General features: G+C 36.6%; 1 protein-coding gene across 1 annotated transcript in view; it reads right to left on the bottom strand.

Annotated features, from left to right (window-relative positions):
* Window positions 1-23,224, bottom strand: part of EMB2729 (Alpha amylase family protein) — a 326,562-nt gene that overhangs the window by 32,747 nt on the left and 270,591 nt on the right. The window contains exons 14-16 of the mRNA XM_089787516.1: window positions 20,390-20,488; window positions 20,125-20,202; window positions 19,869-19,979 (exon numbers count right to left, since the gene is read on the bottom strand). Of these exons, the coding sequence (XP_089643642.1) occupies window positions 19,869-19,979; window positions 20,125-20,202; window positions 20,390-20,488 (288 nt within the window). The remainder of the gene's footprint in view (window positions 1-19,868; window positions 19,980-20,124; window positions 20,203-20,389; window positions 20,489-23,224) is intronic.

Here is a 23,224-nt window from a genome sequence, read left to right as displayed (position 1 = left end):
GTTGATGATTTTACTCTGCACAATGTAGACCTCGGAGAAGCTAGGTATGACACCAAGGTTGGCTTGTGGAAGTCAACCAATGAGGTGATTGACGGACAATTAGAAAATTTGAAGTTGTCCAAGACTAGAATGAAGGCCGAGATAGAAGAATTGAATAGGTTCATCAGACAGTTAGTTACTCCATTGGCAGCCATCTCTAGAGTATTAGTAACCAAAAATCCTACTATTGCTGAGGTTCAAGCTCTCATCTCTCAACTTCAAGAAGATAGGCATTTTGGCCAAATTGGTAAGGAATGGATTGAGAAGCTCAAATCAGAAGGAGCCGCTATTATAGAGCAAATCGGTAATGTTATCCTAAGGTTGGAAACAAAAAAGGATAACATCATGTCAAAAAGCAATACCTTGGTGGGAGAAAGGATGAAGTGCGATGATTGCGTCTCCCTCCTTAAAATGATCATTCAAATGAAGGCAAAAGAAGATGTTGAAGCAAAAATCTTGCCGAAGGGAGATGAACCTCTGTTCGAGTAGCTTTAGAGCATGCGGTTCAAGACGGAAATGATCCAGTCAGCAGAGAAAGGGCTTAAAGAAATAGAGGATAAAGTGAAGAAGGCACAAGAAAAAGGATTTGAACTCATGAAGGGACTACATACAGATTCATAGACTAGTGGCCAAGGAAAAACACTCATTGGGATCAATGTCATGAAGGAGAATTGTTCTAAATTTTTGGATGGTCTGTTTGATGTATCTTCCAGTAGTCAAAACAGGGTTATTGAACTCCAGACACTCAATAGATGCATACACGTGGCCATAGAGGAACTACCCAATCAATTGAATGCTGTGAAGGAGTTGGCCAGAGAGCATTCCAAATGGCTCTTAAGATATACCAATATACATGTGCCTAGGCGTGAAGAGCTCATCCCAATCATAGTTGCTGCCAAGACCTATAGAACAAAAGCAGAAAAAGGGAAGAAGTCGAAGTGATTCACATTTTGCCTCCTTTTTGTTTTCTTTTGTAATTATTGAAATATGACAAATTGGTGCCTTGCCATTTGTCATTTTCGAGAAGATGAACCGATTGAACTTCCATTGTAACAGTCATCTCGAAATTGTATATGTATGAGATTGAAAGATAAATAAAAGGTCAGCGAATTTTTGGTGTGAAGTACCTAATGTTGCTAAGACAATTGAATAGTATTTTATATCAATTATTTTTTGTTCCAGTTCTGTTAGATTTAGTCTTATGTTTTCTCTTTTGTTTGAATTGAAGCAAGGAAAGAATAGAGTTTCACTCCCCTGTTTCGAAACAATGAATGAATGTGATAAGTAGTGTCATTGTTCATTCAAAGATAAATCCCTTCAGCATTTTCCGTTTGTTAATCGCAGTTCATATTCAAATTAACTTAGTTCAATACTAGTTATTACTCAGTTAAGCTTTGTGAATTCATAAGACATGTGGATTCATAAACTTATTTAGATATTCAAAAAAAATTTATTTGCCCAAGTTAGATCCTGTTTAGGTTTGGCTTGGTTCTACCTCTTCTATTCTCGGGTCAAGAACACACCCCAAATTAGTTTAGGAGAAAAACATAATTCATTGCAAATTTATTCTAGGGAGCTGTACCTACCAATTCAGAGAAAAGCCAATCCATCCATAAGTGGCTTTTCAACTATTTGTAATAAGATATTGTTCCAAGTTTGGGTATTTAAGAGTTATAATTAAAAAGAATAGATTTGTTTACTAAGACAGAGTTTCCAAGATACTTACTGTACCACCTTAAAATGGAAGCATCTATCTTTTAAGACCTATTAGCACCCATCTCATAATGACTTCCTGGACCATGGATGGATCCGTACACTTTCTCCTACTTTCTTCCACCTTTCCCGAATTTACCTACATTGCCTCTGAGCAATCTAGAGGCCCTTCCTGTTCCCCTCTTTGGGAACACTTCGACCAAGGTCAAACTACTGTGGATGAGGTCAACACCAGGTCGACTTATTCCAAAAGAGGTCGGCCTCTTCCTCCATGATTGTAAGGCATGGGGCCCAAAATGTCTTGGGGTTCCAAATATTAAAATCCTGTTTCCGATCAGCTTGTACTGTTTTCTCACTCGAAAACTAGTATATAAGGAGACTTGGAGGCTTCGTTTTGCAATTCTACACTTTGATAAGGCACCTTCACTTTGCTATCAAGGCATTCAAACATTCAAGCAAAGGAGTTTCCATCAAGCATTGAAGGATTCCTTGTGAGCATTTCCTCTTCAAGATTTAGCATATTGTTGGCCATCAAGGGAGAAGATCTACGTTAAGGCATTCATATTCGTCTTCAGTGATGCACATCTACATCCAAGGTTCCATGATGTGGTTATGGTAGATCCATTGCAACTTGTGGAGATATCCTACATTCTACATACTGAATTTAACATCTACAAAATACAAGGCAAAATCCTTACTAACAAGGTGAATAATTACATTTATCTTGTTTCTTTTACATACATTTGCATTTTCAGTTCAAGGTTGATTCCTCAATCTAGGGCTTACCTTGTCTACCCAACAACAAAAACCCCAATTTTCTTTGTGCACGAGGGTAGTGAATTTGTGGTTGCAACTTTGGAAATAACTCCTCAAAAGCATTCCGATGAATCTAGGTTGACCTTGTTATAGTGGCTCAGGAAGATGATGACTCTATTGAAAAACTTTTAGAATGATTTCCACCAAGCCAAACTATTCTCTGATCCTTGGCTAGAAAATCAATTTCTGGGTTTTTCTGGGGTTTTCATTATGTTAAGAGATCTATAGTCATATTTGTAGTTGCATGTCTGGATCCGCACTTTTCAAACATACTTTCCTCTACATATTTTAAGGTGTCATCTATGTTTCATTTGAGTTTATAATTTTAGGATAATTATGTATCTTAATTGGGCTGATTGCATACTTTTAGCATCTAGATTTACATTACTTAGTCAATAAGTTCAATTTAGCATACACATTATCACATACGAGATAAAGAGTGTTTCCTTGTATTGCATTCCTTTCCACAATTCAAGTTCAGTATTGGCATCCCTTTCTTCATTTGGGCTTTCTAATCTAATTTGGATTCAAGAAGGAATCATACTCGTAAATTCTCCTCCCTACACACATATTTGAATGCTTTAGCAAGTGAAGTGGAGGCTACATCTTATTAAAGGACTTCCATTTCACCACTAAACATTTAGGTGAACCTGACTTGTCCCCCTTTCTTTTTGGAGTTAGATTGTTTATTTTAGGTGTTTGCCTTCTTTTGGTGAACCCTTACATTCTCTCTTTTAGAGATTTTAGAGTTAGATTTAGCCATATATTGGGTGTGGTTATCTCTATTTCCATGCTCTTTCTTACATTTGTGTGGTTAGATCTCATTAAAAATTTCTTTTGCGATCCCCATTTTTATGAGCTTAATTACACTATGTCCAACCTATAGCATTCCCGTTAGGAGAAACCACAGACTCATGGGATCCTTTGATCATGATTCCTCTTTTCCCCCTAGGACTCATGATAACACTAATATCTTTCCTCAAGATCTCAATCCTATAAAGGAGCATGACTCTTCTCACTCATCCCATGATGAATATGAAGCCTTAAGAGTTCCTCCTTCCCAAGTTGACATGCTATCTCATGAGTTTGAATTGTGAAATTGGCTTGTGCAAGAACATCAAAATCCCAATAGTGTTAATGCTATTGAGGCTATTAAGAAGCTTGTTAATAATGATGATAAAACATCTCTATTTTGTGTTGTATATCTCACCTTATCAATACTCATGCTAAGCTTTTGACAAAATGTGCTCAAGAGTTAGTATACACTCCTTCCACAACTATTCCGATTTCCACTACTCTTTCTAGCATTCCTATGTATGTGCCACCTCTTATGATGACTTCTACAAAAGTCTCCACTTCTCTAAGTGTTGGTCTTCCTAACCTTTCACAATGCATGAGTTCTTCCTATTTCTAGAGCTTCTTCATTACCTTCATGTAATTTGGTTCCTTTTACATATCCCAATCCTTTACCTGTTCCTTCTAATCCTCCACAAACATCTTCACATCTTCCTTCTGCTTCCTACAATTTTCCTAACACATCTAATATATCTATGCCTACTATCACATCTTTTAGTCCTACCATTAGTAGCTTGGTTCAAACTATCATTGCATTGCAACAAAAAGTAGCTCAATTCACTCAATCTAAGTTCAAAATCCCTACACGTGACATTGCTAATCCTCTTTCCTTAGATATCCTTTGTGTTGTTATACCACAACATGTTGAGTTACCTCGTCTTAAGACTTACAATGGTAAGAGTGATTCATGTTAAAACTTTCCAGACTATATGTAGTGATTGTTCACAACTATAGGCTCATGGCTACGTTGTTCCCACACACCTTTAGGGATAAAGCCTTGCAATGGTATTTCTCTTTACCCCCTTATTCTATTGATTATTTTCAAACACTTGCCAACGCTTTCATTCTTCAAAATAATATTGGTCCTCAAATTTCTTTGACTAATTTAATGCATTACAAATAAAATGTTAAAGAAAAGGTTACTGATTTTATTGGTAGATTTAAGCACTTGTATGCTCAAATTTCTTATCCTGTGACATATCATGATATTCAATGTATCTTTATTTGTAATTTACAGAAAGACAATAGAGATAAGATTATCCGTACTAACTGTACTTTATTTTCACATCTTCGTGCAATGTTTCACCATTACCAGCTACAAGTGAGTTAACTCAAGAGCTCTACTTCGATGACTCTTGTTACTAGCGATAAGAGTGATGCCATACGTCATCAATTGTTTTCTCCAAATCTAACAACTTCATCAAAATCAAGTCAACCAACAGAGTTGTTGATCAAGTGGCTACTAGATCTAAAGGTATGACTACTTTTTCCTTTGTGTATCGTCCTAATCACAAGTACACTCAATTATGTGAACCTTTACCAAGGTGATGACTAAATTGATTCATGCTAGTATTCTTAAGCTTCCTCCTATCCATCCTATTCACACTAGCAAACCGATACCTGATTCATTTGATTTAAAATACTTTTTGTCAATACAATCGTTAATTGGGTCATGATACTCAAAGGTGTTATTCTTTGAAGAATGCTATTCAAGATCTTATTGATTCTAATGCTATATCTATTGATGCTAAGGTTAATAATATGAATAAATTTGTTGCACCTCTTAATTAGAATTTGCAAATCTACACTATTCCTATGCCTTCACATTAAACAAATGTCCTTAATCAACCTTCTTCTTTTGACAATAACATTAGTTATGACGATAAGATAGAAGAAGCTAATCATGTGGTTAATCATGTTGAGTCTCAACCTCAACCTCTATCTTCACCTCCACTTGAACCTAAATAATCACCTCCCATCATCTTGAGTTTGATATGTTTAAGGCACCTAATGGTGCTCTGCTAGGGTTGTTCATATTCCCTCCTGTAGTGTTTTGATTAATTCTTCTTCCTTTGTGAATGTTATCACCGAAGATAAGATAAGATAATGATATTAATGTCCAACAAGAGACCACAAAGAGGTCTATGAGATTGGAAGATTATAATCAAAAAACTGAAAACAGCAAGAACGCCAAACAATGTTGAAAAGAAAAGCATACAACAACAAGGAAGAAGAAAATGAATAAAGAGAGGTCAAGACAAAGACTAGGAGTCCTTTCTAGGTAGAAAGAAATCAGTCACAGAAGGATATACGCCTGCTGATTGAGAGAAGCTCTGCCCTATCTCTATGAACTCGTAGAGAAGTGGAGCTGATGCAAGAGGCCAGTACGGGGTCTAACAGACCTGGAGTGACCAGAACAACTGGTAGAACTAGACAATCTTTTCACACCACACAAAGGGGATAAGGGTGTGAAAAAGGCAGTAATGAGCTGAGTAGATGTATGTCGGCGAGGGAATAGTGACTATAACGTACTATCACAGAGTATTGTGGCCTCCTAAAGATAAAGTGCAAGGCACCGCTCGTCACAGTAACTAAAAAAACCAGAAAGAGAGAAATAATCCCGGAATAGGAAGAAATACCTCCCTCTGATCTCGTAATAGATAGGGCAACAAAAAATTGAGTCTTAGACTCAATCTCCTTTAAAGTATACAACTTACAAATGCATTCCCTGCTGTCAATATGATGGTTAGTCTGAGCCCGAAGATGGTGAAAACCAAATCTGAAGGATCGTAGGGAGATACGCAAGGCGTGAGACCACCGCTCAGAAATGTAACTAGGATGAATAATAATCCCATTAGAGATCTCCAAAAAGTGCTCCGCATAGAAGGACATCCTTGGACAAAGACCACCAGGTGGGTTAATCCAGGTAGAAGTAATGTATTTTCTATAAATGTCAAGTCGGACATGCTCGTTTAACTCCTGCCAGGAGGGGAGGAGATGAGCAGGGGCATTCAACAAGAATTGGTAAGGAGGGAGACGGTCAATATCAATTTCAATCAAACCCAACAGAGAAGAGGTAGCAGAAAGCCTGAGAGAATGAATCAGAACTTGCAGTAGTGACAGAAGAACAATATGCCAAGTAGAAGTATCTATCACATTCACCAACCAAATCCGCAAAACCATGCAGACGATGGAGGAACCAAATCAGATAAAATATGGCTAAGAGACTGAAGGGATGAGCACCAAACTCTACAAGAATGATACTATGAGGAGTAAACTTGTGACATCTAATGATGCGCCACAAGACCAAAGTTTGAACCCACTCAATCGCTACCCATTCAGAACCAAGGAGAGACGGGCGCCAAACCACAGATCCATAAAGAACAGTCAGCCGCACAAGGGAGTCCAAGAGGGATAACTTGGATGACGTATCTTGAAAGTGATGTCTAAAGCATTGCTTCTCAAGCATAGCAAGAGAGCCCATTCCCTTGTTGACTTTGGGCTAAATCGCCAGTCTCATATTGAACCAAGGACCAAAAATCTTAACCCCCAGGTACGTATAAGATGAAGTGATCTCAATCGCTTGTCCTTGCAAAAAAAAAAAGTGAAGATGAGAAGTCTTTAAGCAATTAAAGATCATAACTCAAGTCTTAACCAAATTAACCATAGGCTGTCTCTAGACACAAAAAGAAGCCAAGCCATCAAGAAGCCTTTGCAAACTCTTTAGAGAAGCAAGAAGTACCACATCATCCGCAAAGAGAAGAATGGAGATCATAACTTGATGTAAATAACAACCATGATGAGGGAGCGAAGACTTCAAAAGGAAGTCCTCAAGCTCGTCAATATATAAACCGAACAAAGTAGGAGAGAGAGGACATCCTTGTTTGACCCCAATGGTGTTGTGGATCAGATCTGAAAAATCGTCAGGGTTCCTGAATCTGCCAATCACAGTCTCATACAATTTCATAATAGCGGTAAGTAACATCTTAGAAATCCCAATCTCTTGAAGTCTTTCAAAAAGATCCATCCTAGGAACGGAATCAAAAGCCTTGCAAAAATCAACAAAGCAATAGTAAACTTTCTCTAATCTATGTCTAGCCTCCTCCATAATAGCTCGTAAAGTGACGATGTGATCCATGGTCTGATAGTTGGTCTGGAAGCCAGCTTGCCCTCTAGCCCTACAACCTTTCCTGTCAAGTTCGCTAGATAACATAGCATTAAGGGTTGTCACATACAGTTTGGCAAATGTGTGTCCAATCATAATGGTTCTATAATTCCCCAGATCAGAGACAGGACCAGTCTTGTGAATAGGATAAATTAGATGCCTAGACCAAGAAATTGGGAACCTAGTGCATATCACTCTATTAAAAAGAATAGTGAGGTAGGGGCCTAGAATTGAGGCACCAAACTTAAAGAGCTCAACCTAGAAGCCCTCCTCATCCACTGCTCTGCTACATCTCATGGATCTAATGGACGCAAAAATACAAGGGGTGAAGAAGTGGCAAAAGGGAGGCAGAGGGGGGTGAATAGAAGGCTGCCCAGCGATGCCATAAAGGGCCGTGGTGTGAAAGGTAAGGGAGCGAAAGTCAAAGGTGGAGGGCAAAGGGGAACAACTGGGGAAAAAGGTATGCCAAAAAAGCTGGGGGTTGCCAATCAGCGTGGAGCAGAGGGATTTGCATTGGGAAGCGGTAAAGGATCATTTCTTACTACAAAAAAAATGACGGTAAGACATACGAAGGTGAGCAATGTCAAGGGAGCGAGCCTCAAAAGCAGACTGCACAAAGTGATGGAAAGCTTTATAGTCAACATCAAACCATTGATTCATGGGACAAGTATTATAGCATTTGCTATGGAGGGGAAGCAGAGGACAGTGAGGCATGGAAAGGATGGCGGACTTCTCAATGGCCATCGCAAGCAAGTCAAACATGGAAGTAGTATCACTAGAGTCAGAAAAATACACAAGATTGAGGAGTTTGGAAAGTTGAGAGGAAAAGAGTTCACAATCACCATAGAGGAAGTGGAAGTGGATGGGTGAACGAGTAGCGATAGAGGAGAGTTGAGGTAATTGAAGGGAAGGCGATAAAAGAGGAGAGATGCGAGTATGAATACTGAGGAGAGCATGGTCCGCAAGAGGAAGGCATAAAATGGTGAACCTGTGGATGAAGGGAGTGAAAGAGGGGTAGGCAAGGACATAATCAACAACGCTAGCATCTCTTTAACAACCAATTGCATAAAGATACCTATGATACTTCGAGTGTGTGAATTCAAGCTTGTAATGGTTTTCTTTGTCGTCCTCAAGGTTCTATCACTCTCCTTGTCACTTTTGCTAGTAGAGTTGTCTATACTACCTTTGTTGTCATTCCTACTTCCGATCGATTTCAAGTTAAGGTTGGTATTCCATGTCTTTCCTCTATGCAAGTTGTACCTTCTCGCATTAAATCTCTCTGTAATGCAGAAATTGCCACCATTAATCATTCCCTTTATAATCCTTCACGTCCTCGAGATTGTGCTGAAATTGATTTTTATTCACCATCTCTTCCTAAAAAACCATCTACTCGCCCTGATCATCTTTATTGCTCTTATCAACTATACAAAATAGACAAGATTCTCGAGTTTATCCTTCCTAAGGGTCATCCTCTTGTACCTATTTTACCTAACCCATTTGTCCCTTCAACCACTATTTTTGAACATCTTTTACCTTCTTCATCCTTTCCTTCAACTATTATTCTTGAGCTTGTAGTTGTTCCTTCTTTGAAACCTATGGTAGTTGATCCTGATCCTTTTAGTTTATCTCACAAAACCAATTGTAATCAACATGCTCGTAAGCGTCGCAAGAATTGTCAAGCTAAGGCTAAGGCCCGTACTCTTGCTTCCCGCACCACGTCTTCATCTAAACCTTTAGCTCCCTTTAATCAACTCATGCTTGAGCCTTTGGAAGAATTATCGAGGTAGCAATATGTAAATGGATAAGCGTGATGATTCTATTTGTATTTTAGATTCTATAAATCTTCATATAGAAGATACTCTTGATGATGAACATGTTAGTAGTGATAATGAATATATTGATATGGATTATGATTTGCCTAACACATTTTCGAGGCAGCTTACAATCACTTCTAGTGATGAGCATAGTGATTCCCACCAGAGTCCTTGCTTGGATCTGGTTGTGGTTCCTACCGTGTTAGATGTTCCTCTCGCAAATTGCCATCCTTCCAACATTTTAGACCGAGATAGGGGGTATGTGGAAGGCTTGAAGCGGACTTCCTTTAGCATGGTAATCTATGTTTTCCCCCGTGTTGTACCTTTTGTTATATGTTTTGTTTAGACTGCTTTAGACAATCCTTGTTGCTCCGTTGGCGCAAGACGATAAAGCAATCAAACCTGTCATATGCATTCGTCTATTTGTATCTCTCTTCTTCTATATGTTGTTACATGTTATGTTGTACGTGTGCTTTTGTTTCTACTTGTGCCCTTGTATAGTTTTCTTGGTTTCTTATGACATGGTAGCATTGATTCTTTTTGGTCCTCTTTGTACCTCTTACTTGTCTTTTCCTCCAATGTGTTGTAGTTCTACTTCTTTTGGGGAATGCTGATATTTCATACTTGATATAGTATTACATATTATCATATGATTATACTGACCCCAAAGTTGGTGGATCCCTTCATGTTCTCTCTCTCTCTATTATGTGTTCATTTCCCTTGCTCTTGGGGGCATCTCATAGTGGAAACTTTCTTAGCGGATGCATGTATGCTTTTGTTAAAGCTATTGCTACCGTTAAGACATTTGCAATCACTTTAACATGGGGGCATACACTTTGCTCACCTTTCTTTTTTGCTCATAACCATGGAGTAGCAAATATAGATTCTGAGCATGGCGTAGAGTATTTTAGCCTTGTATGCTTGGTATGATTTTTGGGTTATCCTCAAGCCTATGTATTGTTGCTTTATCATCTTTTTTTTATGCACTATTAGTTTCCTTTGAACTAGTGACAGTTCCTAGGGGCTTGGTCTCTTTAGATCTCTCTCAAAACTACTAATAGTTTTGGAGGCCCAATCCTTGTTTCTGATCCTTCTTTGGACTACTGACAATCTGGGAAGCCTAATCTTGTTTTTGATCCCTCAAGGACACACATTTCTATGCCTATATCATTTTCAATTCTTCTTTTTAGGACATGGAGTTTCCTTGAAGATGGATTGACTAACAGGATACACACTTGCTAGACCATTCAACGCCATCTCCTATAGCAACACCCCTTTTCTTTTTCTTTTGTGGGTTCACAGTAAGGCACACAAACCTTATTGGACAAGTAACTACACCTCTTTTGTAGTGTTATCTGTCTTATTGTGATTTTGGATATGACGAAGACTCAAGTCTATTGGGGGCTTGATTTTTTTTGTCTACTAAATCATGATAAGATCAACTCTTTGCCTTTGATCTACTTTATTGTGAGTTTGAGGCAACTCATACTCTGCTAAAGTGGGGACTACATGTACTGTCTTAAAATGGAAGTACCTATCATTTAAGGCTTTTTAGCACCTGTCTCATAGTGACTTCTTGGACCATGAATGAATTTGTGCTCGATGTGCTCTTTCTCTTGTTTTCTTCCACCTTTTCCAAATCTATCTGCACTCCCTCTGAGCCTTCCAAAGGCCCTTCCTATTCCCTTCTCTAGGAATAGGTTGACCAAGGTCGACCCTAGGTCAACCTATTCCACAAGAGGTCGACTACTTCCTCTGTTATTGCAAGGCATGAGGCCCGAAATGTCTCAGGATTCCAAATATTAAAATCCCACTTCCCGGTTGGGTTGTATTGTTTTTGCAGCCGATAAATAGTACATAAGGAGACTTGAAGGCTTCATTTCGCAATCCTACACTTTCATAAGACAACTACACTTTGCAATCAAGGCATTCAAGCAAATGAGTTTCCATCAAGCATTGAAGGATTCCTTGTGAGTATTTCCTCTTCAAGATCTAGCATATTGTTCACCATCGAGGGAGGAGATCTACAATGAGGCATTCATCATCTTCATCATTGATGCACATTTGCATCCAAGGTTCCATGATGTGGTTATGGTTGATTCATTGCAACTTGTGGAGATATCCTACATTCTACATACCAAATTCAACATCTACAACATACAACAAGACAAAATCCTCATTGACAAGGGTTTTTGAAAGCAAGGTGAATACTTACATTTAACTTGTTTCATTTACACACATTTACATTTTCAATTCAAGGTTGATTCCTCAATCTAGGGCTTGACCAATGCAAGCCCTCATCCACCTAACAACAAAAATCTTAATTTTTTTTGTGCAGGAGCAAGATAACCTATTTGTGGTTGTTTATCTAGAACTAACTCCTCAAAATCTTTCCAAAGAAATTGGGTCGACCTTGTTATAGTGCCCCAAGAAGACGGTGACTTCATGGAAAACCTTCCGAAAGGATTTCCATGACGTCAACCTATTCTTGAGCTTTGACTGAAAAATCAGTTTCTAGGTTTTTCATTTTGATCAAAGATCTACAGTCAGATTTTCAATTACAGGTTCGGATCCGCACTTTTCAAAGCAAAATGACACTTTCTTCTACATATTTCAAGGCATGTCATCTATGTTTCATTTCTATTTCATTTCAATTCATAATTCTATCGTAAGTTTGTATCTTGATTGGGCTAATTGCACACAGTTAGCTTCTAGATTTACATTAGTCAATTAGTTCAATTTTCATACATATTATTATTACAATAATAGATAATCGTCTATTATTAGTTAATAGTGATTTATTTGTAATCTATTGTAAATATTAGAATGTTTCTAATATTTAGTTAACTGTAATTATCTATTAGCTTTTTTAGCTTTCTTTTAGCTAGAATAGATTGTTTCTATTCTTTACGATCATTTCCTAACAAAACATCGCTTTATTCTTTTGTATATATAGACCTCTCGGTCTCTATTAATAACAAGGATGTATTTTACCAATTAATTTGTAATAATCATTACACATGAGATAAAGAGTGTTTTCCTCATATTGTATTCATTTCCACAATTCAAATTCAGTATTAGCATCCCTTCATTTGGGCTTTGCTAATTTAATTTGGATTCAAGAATGAATCATACTCATAAATTCTCCTCCTCCCTACACACATTTGAATGCTTTTGCAACAACCCCTTTTTTCGGTTCTTAGCTAACAACTAACATAATATTGAAATACAGATACCACTTCACATTTATGAAAAAGCAGTTAAAACAATTATGTTCATGCGAAAGAGATTAACGGTTACAATCAATTTAACCGAAATATCATAACTAACAATTGAACGCATAATCAATAAATCTAAATAGGAGATTTAAGTATTCCATACCCTAAATTCCGAAACCGGAATCTGCCTAGCACAACATCTCCAAAACCTAGGTTAGTCCACATATACCACTTAGGGCACAATAGTTTAACCAATGTGTCGTAATGACTAGTACCATTTAGGGTATCAAATACCACTGTATCATCCCTTTTCCAATTGCTAATTATGGCAATAACATATAGTTAAAAGATACATTCATTTTTGTTATTGACATAAAAGGACAATTACAACATGCATCAAGTAGGCCTATCTCAAGCATACATACATATTTCATGTTCAATTTGGAAGATCAATTGTCTAATTGTTTTACCAATTGCATTAAAGAGGAAAAGCTGATTTCATTGAAGGGAATAACTAATTCAACAATATTAATCAATCTAATTATATCTTCAACTTGTAATTTAAAATATCATAAGAGTAAAATATCTGTTACCTAAAGATACTGAATGTAGGTCGTATCTCTATCTTGTGCAAGCCTTGACATCTGGTGGAGAGGAAAAGCGTTGTCAGGGGCTTAACCTCCCAATGAGGGACCCTTAAATATCCCCACACAATCTCAACCAAGAAAGGCCCTCCCTACCCGGAAATTGACATGGGACACTGTGTCCAGCCACCGAGCATCCTAGTATTAGAGTGTCAATCCACCGCTCAACAAGACAACAAGATCTAAACTTTAGGCTACCATGAGCTGACTTCGTTATTTAGATGTGATTATTTATTTTTGACTTATGTTTACTTTATCATGTAGGAGTATTTCCATTCTCACCCTTCATCTTGACCATGCTGGTCCTCATGGATGAATTCCTGGGTGGTTCCTCAAGCGGAATTCAATTATTGATTATAAAATACAGCCATCTCAATTATGGCCAAATCCAGTCTATGTCATTACAGAGGAAAATTATAATTCTTTCCAGACCATTTCCAATATCAAACAGGTGTTGCACTCATCTCTGAGGTATATTGGCAATTACCTCTGTACAAGCTAGCACTCCTTGGCAGATATTAAATAAAAACAATATACATTCATACTTGAAAATGCCTTTACAAAATTAGCCTTTCAATCAGCCTGATGGTACTTTCTTATATCGACACAGAGAAAAAGTAAAAGAAGATATATGCAGAGTTGTGATTCATTTCAATTTCTGAATTCATAATGATAATGATGCCTTCTTCTAATGGATCAAATCTGATCGTCTATTACTAGAATTCTGAATAAGCACAAAGAAAACAAGGTATAAATCATGACCTCTAAATTGAGAGGTTCGACCTGATGGAAATATTGTTGATGACAAAATGTTTGAGTGATCTCTAAAACGTTATTATTGATGTCAATGCCCTGATAAATAATATTCAAAACAACATGCATGACCAGAGATAATGGGTGCTGATACAAAAGTATGGTACTTAAGGATGCAAGTAATGTTGAACATCAATTGTGCAAGGCTGAGGTGATGGTTCATGAAGAAATCAAGAAGGAATGCATACACAGCAGTAGCAGTCCGTTAATAACAGTGGTTTGAAAGATAGCGAAGTGGGATCATGAAAGTCATCCACCATAACCAGATTACATAGAACGTAGAGATTAAATGCTACTGTTATGGTGATGTGACAAATGGTAGCAGCTAATGGCCACATATCTTTTTCATAACAAACCATAGTGTCTCTTATTTACTCTTCCCTTCATAGTGCGAGCTCTGTGAAAGGAAAACAACCCCGGTTACCAGCATGATATGGGATGAAGGAAACTGAGTTAAAAGAGGAATGACTAAGTGAATCGCCATTAGTTGATAAAAGTATGCATGTACAGCCAATGTGAAAAAACATTTGCATATGAATACAACTGACCCAGACCACAGAGATACATAACTCAAATGTATCAATACCAATCTAATTTCATGCAGATGTTGTATATAAAATAAACAGGAAAGCATCCCAGTCAGACATGCAAGTCCACATATGCTAGTATAGGAAACAAATTTAAACACCTGATCTAGGAAATATATGGAGAAGTGGCAAAGATTGAGCCCCGATAAAAAATAATGAATGAGTAAATAAATTACTATACCAGGGAACCATGGATGATGCAGTCGGGAGTTGAACCCATATTGTGGGTCAAGCTTGGCTCAAAATTAGGTGTCTGGTCTGTGGTCCAAACATCATATGAGAATGAGACAAAGATGCCTCATCACTCTCCAACTTGAGAGAAGAATTCGATTCCATTTCAAGAGGATCACAAACGCTATCACAGGGCTGTGATCTGGTTTCATGCATAACAAAAGAAAAGATTAAATAGATCAATCCACGACCAGAAGTAGGTTGAGGTATATATAAATCCACAATGGCAGGAGTCTCATTGCATATAAACAATTCCATGCTTGGTTAGGAGAAAGAACAAGAAGGTGGCGGTGGAGGAGTTACAATACCAACAAGAAGTCATCTGCACAAATATTTAAAATGGCCATCTCAAATTATAAAGCCTGATGGAAAATAATATAGAATATGAAAGGTGGCCACACATGAAATAATATTAAACAATTGCCAAGCTGAAAGAAATAATAATATTGTCTTAGTACATAACATCATGGTATCTATAGATACCTATATATGTATATATGTATATATGTGTACATGTGTAAACCCCAACCATATATTTCTCACATATATGCCAAATATCAAGAATGCATATACGTCCTTATATATATAAAGAATGGTTTACATATATACACATACATTTATAGATATTTAGGTACCATGATGTTGATATGATAAGACTTTCTTATACACCAAGAGGCTCTAACCAACAACACAATTACAAAGATACAAACTTGCTCAAATTTCAATTCATGCTTAGTGATTTCTTTTATTATTAAAGGATATATAATTTAACAAGTTAGCTCATGGTTGTCCAACATACACTTTTGCTTGCCTAGTTGTTTACCCTTAACCATGGTGGTTCAGGGCTCGTACCTATTTTCCCAGTGATGGTTGTGCCCCCCATGCCTAATTCTTTTCTAGCAATGCTTCCGCCCCCTTCGACATGCTCCTATAACGAAATTTTCTATAAGTCAGCAGGTTTTCTCAATTTTCGCATTTCAATATTGGACTTGGAGCAGCTCGTTCAGACCTTTTCAATGAGCTATCACACATGATTTTCCAATTTTGATTGGCCATTTATTTTAATGCCAAAAGATTCAATAGTTATTTAATAAAGTGACTATTAAATTAAGGCACATATTAATAAGTCACTTTATTATTATAAAAGGGCCTTTTATTCTCTTAAGTGGAAAAGGGAAACTTTTACGTAAAAGAATAAAAGTTGAAGAGATAGGAAGGTAAACTGAAGAGTCACTGCATTGGGCATTAAAAGAAGGAAGTTTTATTCTTTTCAGCATACTTGAATATGTTTTGATTTCTGATTTCTTCTCTTGAAGATTTGAAAGCTCAACTTTAGATAGTTTGAGGACAGAAACCCTCGAGCCGAAAGATAGTGGAGGGAAACCCATTGTCTGTGGGAGATGCCATACTAGGAGTTTCACTTGCGCTTGAAACTTTCTCTTATTATCCAATCTGACTGTATTTTTGTATTTAAGATTGGATGATGTCATTGTCGTGCTCAATATTAAAATACAATAACATTTCTGAAATTTTATCTAGAAATTTGATGGTAATTTGCTGGTTAAATCTGAATACTATTGATGAATTATCTGTTTACATTTCTGAAAACATGTGCGAGAAATTCGGTAACATATCTGAACTGGGATATTACAGAGTGGCAGATAACCTTATTCCATCACACTTAGCGCACACTTCATTCTTTAGATGAATACAACTAGGGGCTAGTTGATCATCTCCAATCCAATATAACAAAATAAAGTTCTTCTCTGGTTCTGCCTATATCTTTTTGCCAGTCAGCACTGTTAACACAGCATGCTTGCATAACCTTGACAGCTAAAAACAACAATGGTCTCACTATTTTTGGTGGTGATTCCGCTTTTATCAAAGCTGCCAATAAAAAAGCAAGAGATCACCAGTAAATCTGTAAACAATGGAATCACTAAACAATCTCATTTCAACATGTGACTTAGGTGACCTAAACTTGCTACTAGCATTTATATTTTGTGTAATTGGCACAAGCAATCATGATAAGCTTGGTGGAATGACTTCATCAGTTGATATTTTTGCCAAAGATTATAAACAAGATATAATGCAAGAGAATACTGTTGGCATAATATAGTTATGTTATAAAAATAATATTTAAAGGATCATTACACTTACTCTTTCCATCTTTAGGACTCTTGCCATCATCACATCTGGTTGTTATGATTCCCTATTTACAACCTTACAAGTATTTTCAGTCACAGGGTTGCTGATTTCTAAGAATTTCAGGAGTGGGCTATTGTAGATCAAAGAATGTTTACTTTTTAGTCATTAATTGGTTATTTCCACCCTTTATATTCCTGATATTGCTCATTCCTGCAGAGGATTCTAAGTACCTTTATCGCTGTATCATTTTAGATTGCCAATTTTTGGGGTTTCGAGCTTTGAGCTTCTGTTGCATCTATTGGAACTGACAAAAATTATTGCGATACCTCGAATTCTTCAATTCTGGACTTAATAGAGCGGCATAGTGAGAAAATGTTGCGAAGTGTGCATGATAGCCCATGGCCTTGCAAGAGATCACAGATATCCTTGAGCGTTAGAGACCATCTGACTACAAGCCCTCTTGACTATAGTAGTAAGCTGAGTACTCATCATATATTATTATAATAGTAGGCTAGATGCTTATTGCCTGCTATAGTCTATGACATATTGATAATTAAGGAATCATTGCATTTTACAGACGCAAACAGCAGACCTCTTAACAGTACATTCTGCCTCTAATCAAAGTAACATATTAATGTATATGAATGTTGTTATTTATGTTTGGGAAGCTATTAGAATGTTCAGAGTTACAGAAGAACCAGTTACAACTTCGATGCAAGCATATAGCTATTCAACCCTTCTTAGTCCTCCAACACATGAAGACACAGAAGGATATATCAGAAATCGCCATGAATGCATGGATAGGATTATTAGAATGCTCAGAATCAAATAGAAGCTACATATCTAATACTGATACAAAAACCAATGGATATGAGATAACTAAAAATGATAAGAACACATCTTATGATACAGCTGTCAACACAAATTGTTTTATGCACACTAAACAAGATTATGATTAGAAACTCGTGGCCACATTGCCACTGCACATCAAAGGAACTATAGTAGCAGTATTGTAGCAACAATAAACATATTTCATAGAACAAAAGCACTGAATACTCCGAAGGTAAACACATCATACTAAAGTTCTAACATGCTGAATGTACTGCAAGAACTCCAAATTAAAAACTGAACCCAAATTGCAATCTTCTTAGCATATGTGCAATTCCTTGGTGAAACTGCCTCACGGGACAGCAGGGTCTATGTCCTCCGCTCCACACACCAAGGATTTCCATCCTCAATTGCACAAGATGAACACAGATGCTAAAGATAAGAAAGAATGGAAATAATTTCATAACTTGGATGATCTCCCTTTAGGTGATTTGCCTCTCTTTTACGGACTTCATTTTGGTGCCTTAGTTTTGAATTCTTCTCTCTCCAAAAGTTTTTAAAAACATTTTAATACAATATACTAAAGGCCGTATCATGCCAATTTTTTCAAATAATATTACTAGGAATAATTTAAACCCTTAACTTTATACCCTTAGCCCATGGGAAGTAAAGAAATAAATCCCCAATAAATTTTATTACAAAAAAGGACATGACAAAAACTAAGAACTCTACCTCTCTTGGTCCCAATAATGGCTAGCATGATATAAAAAATTCTATCATCTTTATAATAGTTAAGCGTTTTGTAATAGGACTGTAGTGTTGAAGCATGACACTATTTACATATAACCACTTAAATTGGTATGTAACAAGTCCTGGTGGGTCGGATGTTGAGCTACTTTTGACCTGTCCTGATCATTTAAAAAAAAGGCTTCTGTGAATCCCTTTATATCAATAATCAATGTATTTCTATTTATCAAAAACCAGAAAAGAAAACAGAATAACAAGGCTTAATCTTGATAGAGAAGACTAAAATACTATCACCTTTATTTACGATATCTTAAAACACAAATTTTAGAGGTTGAACTGCCAATTTCTTAATGAAAGATTTTCAAGGAGATTCATGATGTCCTTTCTAGGATTTCCATCCACTATATACAAAAGAAATAAAGTCACATGCCATTCTTTTCGTAATTATATCAAACCTGGAAGTAAAATGTCCAGAAGTGGGGACAACCCACAAAATGGTTGAAATTCAGATGCAAGTATTTAAATGTCTTGAGACAGAAAAAGCTTGCTTCTTAGGCTTGAATGCCAATTTAAATATCACTCAGAAAGTGAATTTTAACATCAGAATACAATAATCCTTGTCAATTTTGTTTCTCATATTTCAAGCACTCAAATAGTTATATAGGTTTCGAGGCAGCTATACAAATGCATTCAATTTCAACGTCTTTGATTCATAGCATTTTCTCTAGTTGCCATTGTCAATGATTTAAAAGAAAAGATAATAATGTCATAGAATGGTGAAAGAGGAATCAAAATAAAAGACAAAGGTATCCTGATGATGAATCACATAGTGTAATCCAAAATAATGATGCAAAAAACTGCACACAATCAGTTCCAGAAGCATTTGAATCAAATGATAAAGGTGTTCTGGACACAACCAATCTAACATAAGAATAAGGAAGAACAAAAATTATTGAAATCTTCAAGTTACTATCTATATGCAATCAGTAACATATAAATATTTGCTAATAAAATACAACTCCCAGCAAGTAGCACATCTTGTCAAGGAAACAGTGCTATGATATGTCTGCAAGACCAGACTCGCTTTACAAACTTCTACACAAGAATATTTAATTACCCAACATCAACTTCAGCAAAAAGTTCAATAGTAGGAACATAACAACTTATGTCTGGTAAGACCATAAGAGCAATTGCATTGAAACAGTCTACACCAGTTTTATGCATGCATAAGCCTCATAATTTTTTTAAACCTGATCAAATGCAAGTAGCTGATTATGCAATCCTCCACCACTAAGGAGACTCCATTTCCGGCAAGCATGGGTAAATGAAAAATTATTCCTCTGGTTGGGAAATTCAACTTTCTGCATTAAATTACATTAAAATCTTAAATCATGGATGAAAGATTAAAAACTATCAGAAAATCATATACCATGAGCACCAGAATAACATTATAGAGAATTTTAACTATGAGCACCAGAATAACATTATAGAGAATCAACAACATACTCCAGGGTGACCAAACTCGTTGCCCATGAAATTTAAGTAGGCATTGCCACTGATGCTTAAAGTTATCAGCCGGATCATCTGAAATTCCACAAGAAGCATAAAACATATCAAGAATCAAAATAGAATAATAATAGTAGTAGAACAGAAAATAAAAGAATCACTATACCTGACATGTGCTAAAAGTATGGAGGGTGATTTCTTTTTGGATACGTGAGATCTTACGTGATGATAAAAAATAGAATCAACAAAGATATTGAAACATTACTTTGTGAAGAGATGTGCCCCTTGCAACTGCTTCCTTGGATAATCCATTTTGAGAATCTCCGAACAGAACCTCTGCAAAAGACATCTGTCCAGTAATAGACTGCAAACCAATTTGTGTGCATGTATTAGTATAATGTGCAATTGCATACTATAGACAAGTCGAGTAATATATCTTACATTATACAGAAAAAAATATGAAGAAAGGTTTCTGATGAATATAAATGTCACAATATTCAAGTGATATATGCACTACACACCATTCAATGTACATGTTGTTCAAGTCAAACAAGGTATGATATGGTTTCATCTTTCAAAACAATGGCATTGAAATACTTTTTTTGAAAACAGCATAAATAGGAAATAACAAAATTGAATATCTGATTTGTGATTTGGTTATCAAAATCTATAATTTCCAGCTTCCTCTGCTGTAATGTCCCCCACTTCTGCCTCTTCCCATAGTGCAACCCCTTCTCCCGTGCAGAAAATGGCTTGTTCTTTGGTGACATCTGGCTAATCCGATGTGCCATCATGTTCTCGCATGGGTAGGTTTCTTTAGGCAAGAACGACATGAGGCTCAACTCTAGAAGTCTGTTGGTGCCCTGACCTGAATCAGATTGGTTCATTGCATATCTCTCTCTCTCTCTCTCTCTCTCTCTCTCTCACAGCCTGTACTCCAGTTACTGAAGGTCCTTCACTCCCTATTCCCAGCAATGGGTTTTTGGGAAATGACTTGGCAAGGAAGAACTAGGTGTGCCCTTGTCCTGATTGGATATGGCTCCTTCCTGTTGCCTGTTGTAGGATGCAATTTCTAGGAAATTCTAGAGAAGGGGAGGAAACCCTCAGCCTGAGATGCATGGCCAAAAAAGGTGGCTTGAGCACTGATGATATGGGTTCATTAAGGTCTGTTTGAAAACCCTCATCAAAAAGGCCCATTCATCTCTCATTTTATTTTTTTCTAGAGAGCTTAAGAAGATGTCTTGAAGGAGAGCAGTTCTACACCTCTAATGGATTGATAGGCTAGTTCAATTGTTTCTAGCCAAATTATCAAATTTGCACATCTACACATTTGCATGGCAACCTATGCTCATAGGTAATCAAGAAATGTATACTTGTGCATAAACAGTTTTTCATTGTGGTGTTTGATCGTAAACAAGACAGGGATGTTATTCTACATGAAATATGGTGTTGGGGCAAAATCTTCTCCTACTCAAACCCTTAATCCCATCACTGAATTTTCCCCAGGGAAGCCTACATGGATCCGTCTTCTAAATCTTCATGTTACAGTTCTAGTTTGGAAACTTCTTTAAAGTGATTGGTGACTCTTTATTAGACTTTTTGACAGTTGATTTTGACACTTCCAGCTTCACACAGACGATTTGTCCACATCCTTGAGGACACGGATGTCACAAGGGATCTCTCTGCAGATATCACGTTAAATACTATCAATCATAGCTGGACTTAGTCTTTGGATTATGAAGGATTGCCCTTTCAATGCAAACGGTACTTTGAACTGGACATATGGTAAATCCTTTCTTCAAACATATTAAAAACTATGAACACCAATCCTGGTGGTCAAATGCTCTTTCTCATAATGAAGGAAAAAGAACTTGACTCTTAACACCCAGCAGGTACTTCCTCCCTGCAGGAGGCAGATGTGTAGTTGGGGGGCAAGCAAACATCACTTCCAGTTGCCTCTTCTCAAATCCCAGTAGCACAAAATTCTCCTTAGGTCGCCACTTGTGTACAGTGTAAAGTTTCTGCTAAATCCTTATCTCTTAATCAGACTTCTAATCCAGTCTTATATGCTGAGAATGATCTTTAAGTAGTATGAATATTGATGAAATTAGTGCTTATTATAATGCAGATACAATATTGAATATTTAACCTTTTATTGTGATAGAGAATCTCAGATATAAATTGTAGGATATAAAATGCTTATAGGAGCAGACTGCTGTAACAGACTGTACTATCAGACCTATAGGTTTATCTTGGTTAATATTCTTAACACTCCCTCTTAGCCTGATAATCCTACAGAGAGATTATATCTAGCAACACCAATACAGATGAATAAGCAAGAATTGATACTCTATATCTGTCTGTCTCTTCTTAGTATGTGGTATCATATAACACATGATACAAAGTTATATTACTAAACTTGTGATATGACAAATCACTGCCACTAGTGATATTATATAGGATAAATCTGAAGAGTAATTTCTTCATTTATCCAAGTTATGATTTCGTAGAAACTAGTATTTCAATATCACAACATGGTCCTGAGTTTTAAGATCTACCAGAATACAAGATAAATCCGGAGAATACTAATATTCTTCCTTTATCCAATTTGTGACCCATGAACATAGCAATGTCAACATCACAATATGATCTTGAACTCATCTAGATCTTACAATAGAACTCTACTATTTAGCACATTATCTAAGAGATCCGTCACCTCTCATAATGTTTTGTACAAGTGTTCATTATTTTCAAAGATCGTCACCTCTTAAAATAATGAATAGAAATGAATACAAATGGTGGAGCCCATAATAGTCAATAGCCTGACAAAATAAAATTATTTTATTAATAATCAAGAGAGTATAAATGGATTACAACTCAGCCATACCAAGTCTCCTCCTGAAGTGTTCTATCTGCACTCTAGATAGAGGTCTGGTGAGTATGTCTGCTGTTTGATCTGCAGTGCAAATGTATTCCAATTTTACAGAATTCCTATCTACCATATCTCTTACATAATGGTAAGGAATTTCACTATGCTTGGACCTCTCATGGAAAACTGGATTCAATGAGAGCTTGATGGAACTCTGACTATCACAATGAA

The sequence above is a fragment of the Cupressus sempervirens genome, chromosome 6, assembly GCF_028749045.1.
Source record: "Cupressus sempervirens isolate cs-2001-9-10 chromosome 6, ASM2874904v1, whole genome shotgun sequence".
In the NCBI taxonomy this organism is placed as follows: Eukaryota; Viridiplantae; Streptophyta; class Pinopsida; order Cupressales; family Cupressaceae; genus Cupressus; species Cupressus sempervirens.
This window is presented reverse-complemented; position numbering and strand designations above follow the sequence as displayed.